Source organism: Elephantulus edwardii, unplaced genomic scaffold (assembly GCF_000299155.1).
Source record: "Elephantulus edwardii isolate Elephantulus edwardi_28Jun2011 unplaced genomic scaffold, EleEdw1.0 scaffold00061, whole genome shotgun sequence".
Classification (NCBI taxonomy): Eukaryota; Metazoa; Chordata; class Mammalia; order Macroscelidea; family Macroscelididae; genus Elephantulus; species Elephantulus edwardii.
The window spans coordinates 13597668-13601797 of NW_006399811.1; the positions used below are offsets into that span (position 1 = coordinate 13597668).

The 4130-nt window shown below is 38.0% G+C and overlaps 1 protein-coding gene across 1 annotated transcript in view; it reads left to right on the forward strand.

Moving 5' to 3' along the window:
* Window positions 1-4130, forward strand: part of RGSL1 (regulator of G-protein signaling like 1) — a 183880-nt gene that overhangs the window by 92542 nt on the left and 87208 nt on the right. The window contains exon 8 of the mRNA XM_006887781.1: window positions 2795-2857. Coding sequence (XP_006887843.1) covers window positions 2795-2857 — 63 coding nt within the window. The remainder of the gene's footprint in view (window positions 1-2794; window positions 2858-4130) is intronic.

Below are 4130 nucleotides of genomic sequence, written 5' to 3' on the forward strand. Positions count from 1 at the left end.
CAGCTTGAACTTGCATATGAGTAGTTGGTGGTCTGTTCCACAATCAGCTCCTGGCCTAGTTTTCACAGCTGATATTGAGCTTCTCTAGTGGTTTTTTCTGCAGATGTAGTCGATCTGATTCCTATGCATATAATCAGGTGAAATCCATGTGTATAACCTGTGTTTTTGTTTCTTATAAAATGTATTTGCAATGAATAAGTCATTGATTATACAAAATTCAGGTAGTAAGTTACAAAATCATTGCTCATGCATGTTACGTATTATTCCATCATTTCCTCAATCCATTCAATTGTGGTTGGAAATTTGGGCTGTTTCCAAGTTCTTGAAATGGTGAATAACTTTACTATGAAAATTGATGTACAAGTCTCTGTTTGTGCCTCAGTTCTCATTCTCTTGGGGTATATCCAAGCAGTGGAATAGCTGGGTCATATGGAATTTCTATGTTCAGCCTTTTGAGGAAATGCCAAACTGCTTTCCAGAGTGTTTGTACCATTCTACAATCCCACTAGCAATGTATAAGAGTTCCTATCTCTTGGACGTTCTTGTGCCTAGTGGTGAGAAGCTGCTCCACAATCCTAAAGTCAATCAGTTTGAATCCACCAGATGCTCTGCTAGAGAAAGAGGGGAAATCCCCTCTTGTGCCAGCCAGATATGATTTGATGGCATACAACCAGTTAAAAAAAAAGAGTTCCTATTTCTTCACATCCTCTTCAACATTTATTACTTGCTGTCTGTCCTGTTAAATGTTGCTGCTGCTACAGGAGTGAGATGGTATCTCATTGTGGTTTAGATTTGTATCTCTCCTATTGCCAGTGATTTTGAACATTTCTTCATTTGTCTATTGGCAATGTGAAGACCTTCCTCTGTGAAATATCTTTCCATAGTTTTTGCTCATTTTGTTATTTGGTTGTCAGTCTTTTTCTTCTGGAGGCCAGTAGTATCCTAAAACTTTTGTTATGAGACCTTTGTCTAAGATGGTATTGCCAAATGCTTTTTCTTAGTTGGTAGGTTTTTATTTTCACCCTGTTGGAAAAAGTTTTTGATGAGCACAGAGATTTTATCTTTAGAAAGTCCCATTCATCAATTTATCCTCTCTAGATTGTGCATTTCTGGCTGTATTTGTCAGCCTATTTATACCATAGACTAGGTCTTCTAAACTTGATCCTAGTGTCTTGTATGAACTTTATGGTTTGAGGATTTACTCCAAGGTCTCTGATCCACCTTGAGATGATTTTTGTATACGGTGTGAGATATGAATCCTGTTACAGCTAGTGAACCAAGTTAATGGGGTGGTAGCATATAAGGGCAATATCAAAAAGTCAATGGGATTCCTCTACAGTAACAAAAAGAACTCAGAGAAGGAAACCAAGATATAAATACCATTTACAATAGGCACAAATTGTGATACTTGGGAGTGAACCTAACTAGAGTTACAAAAGACCTGTACAAAGAAAATTACAGAAATTTCTGTGATAAAAGACCTAAATGAATGGAAAAAATGTTCCCTGTTCATGGATAGGAAGACTCAATATAGTGAAAAGGACAATCTTATCAAAACCAATCTACATGTTCAACACAATCTCAATACAGACAAAGAGACCCTGAATAAACAAAACACTTCTGAAAAACAAAAATTAAATGGGAGGCATAGAACTCCCTGACCTCAAAACCTACTGCGCAGCTGTAATAACCAAAACAGCATGGTACTGGTACAATGACAGGCACATAGATCAATGGAACAGAATTGAGAACCCAGCAATGGACCTATCTATATTCGACAAGGAAAGAAAACCTATCAAATGAGGAAATGACAAACCTCTTCAACAAATGGTTTTTGCAAAACTGGACTACTACCTATGAATTATTTTTTATATCTCTGTGACTCAACCCTAAATAATTATCTATTCTCTCCTTTCCCCCCCACTTCTAGATAACTTTGTTTCTTTTCTGTCACATCAATATTCATCACACTTGAAGATGAGCTCCTTGAGAACAAGGCTTATATTATATTGATCTATACATTCTCAACAATTTCTACAATGTCTACAATAGAGAAAAAAATAGTTATCAAGCAAATAAACAAATGAAAGTGAGAATTCAAGCACAGAAATCTAGCTAAGCACTTAGTTTTAGGTTGTTTTAATTGTTTAACATAATGAATCATTTCTCACAAATGGGTAGTGTCTTCAAGTTGAAGATATACCTACTAGACACTTATCACTACAAGGAGAACCTCGGCTTACAGAGAAATTCTGAACAGCAAATTGGATTGGGTTTTTGAAAAGAAAAAAAAATAACTAAACAGATGGCAGGAGTAGGAGATGTAGGGAGCTCCGGTGGCCTAATGGCAAGAAGCTGTGCTGCAATCCTGAAGGCATGCAGTTCAAGACTACCAGCTGCTCCAAGGGAAAAAGACTGACAATGTCCTCCTGTGTAATTAACTGCCTTTGAAAACCCACTGGAGGGTCAGCTATGGGTTGGTTCTAACTCTCCGGTACACAATAACAACAAACAGATGTCATGTAGTTTTTCTTGAGTAAATGATGTTATACATCTTACTGAGTAAATATTGATTACTGTTTTCTGAGACTCAAAGAGAGTGTGTATGATTTGCCATATGCAGAGAAAGAATGGAGTGCCTCCATTGATTGTTGAGGTTGGTCAGGGCAGATGTTCTCCTACAGCTTCTGTAAATTAGGACTCCAGACACTACAGAAAACCATAGTGTCAGATTAGCACAGGGGCGAGGCTCCAAGCTCAATACCTATGTAATAACACTTGTGTTTGGTTACAGGTTCTCAGTCCCTGGTATAACAGATTCTTGGATGAAGAAGACTACTGGTTTCTCATTTTTACGGTAGGAGAAACTCTGAGTTGGGAAGGAATTGTAACGACTGAGGGGTAGAGGGAAAGAGAGCCTGATTGGCTTTGTTAGAAGTCTCATTTGTTAAATTAAATGAAATCTTGTTGTCCTAGAGTCACCTGAGGCTTAAAATGGTTTCTAAAGTCTTAAAGAGTCCCAGAATGGTATAAATGATTACCACACCTGGTTGCTAATTGAAAGATTGGAGATTTTAATTTACCCAGAGATGATCTTCTGAAAGATCAGCTGATGGGGCACAGCTCTTCTATGACATAAATGAAGTTGTCATGAGTCAGAGTTACTGTGGCAGTGGGTTTAAAGTTCTAAAAGAATCTTCTGTAGGGTGGGGGGAGACAAACAAACTTCAAGTGTAGAAGCTGACTTTGACTTTATATGGAATTTCTCCCTTCTAGAAAATGGGTTTGACTAAAAGAAGGTGAAGGTTGGTATGTATGTGTCTTAGTTATGCAGTACTCTCATAACGTATCATAAGTGAGTGAGTATAAGGAATAGAAAATTATTTCTCACAGTATGCTGTTGTTATGTGTCACCGAGTCAGAACTGACTCATAACTAGTTTTTGGAAGCTGTAAACAACACAGGAAGAGATTGCTTATCTTTCTCCCACAGAGCATCTAGTGGATTAGAATGGCATTCCTTCAGGTTTGCAGCACAACTTCTTAGCACTAAATTGAAATCCAAATGCAGGGAGTTAGCCCTGTTGTTGTCGAGTACCATCGAGTCAGAACCGACTTGTAGATGACAATCCTGTGGGTTTTCAGAGACAGTTAATCACACTGGAGAAGAATGCCCATCCTTCTCCTGCAGAGCGGCTGGTGGATTTGAACTGCATGCAGTCGTGAATGCAATGCACATTCTTACCACTAGGCCACCAGAGCTCAACTCAGGGTGGATCAAGGAGCTAGGATTAAAACCAAGGTCTATAAACGTCATTAGAGAAAAGCTTGGAAGAACTCTAGAAGCTCTAATCTACAACATGAACAGTCTTCCAAGCATCCTGAAAAACCCTACAACCAGGAGAGGATAAAATAGATGAATGGGACATTTAGAGAAGAACTGTCACCAACTCTATGTAAACTATTTCAAAAAATAGAACAAGATGGAACACTCCCAGACTCATTCTATGAAGGAAACATATCCTTGATACCAAAGCCAGGAAAGGACACCACCAAAATAGAAAACTATAGGCCAATATCTCTTATGAACATAGATGCAAAAATCTTGAATAAAATATTGGCCAATAGAAT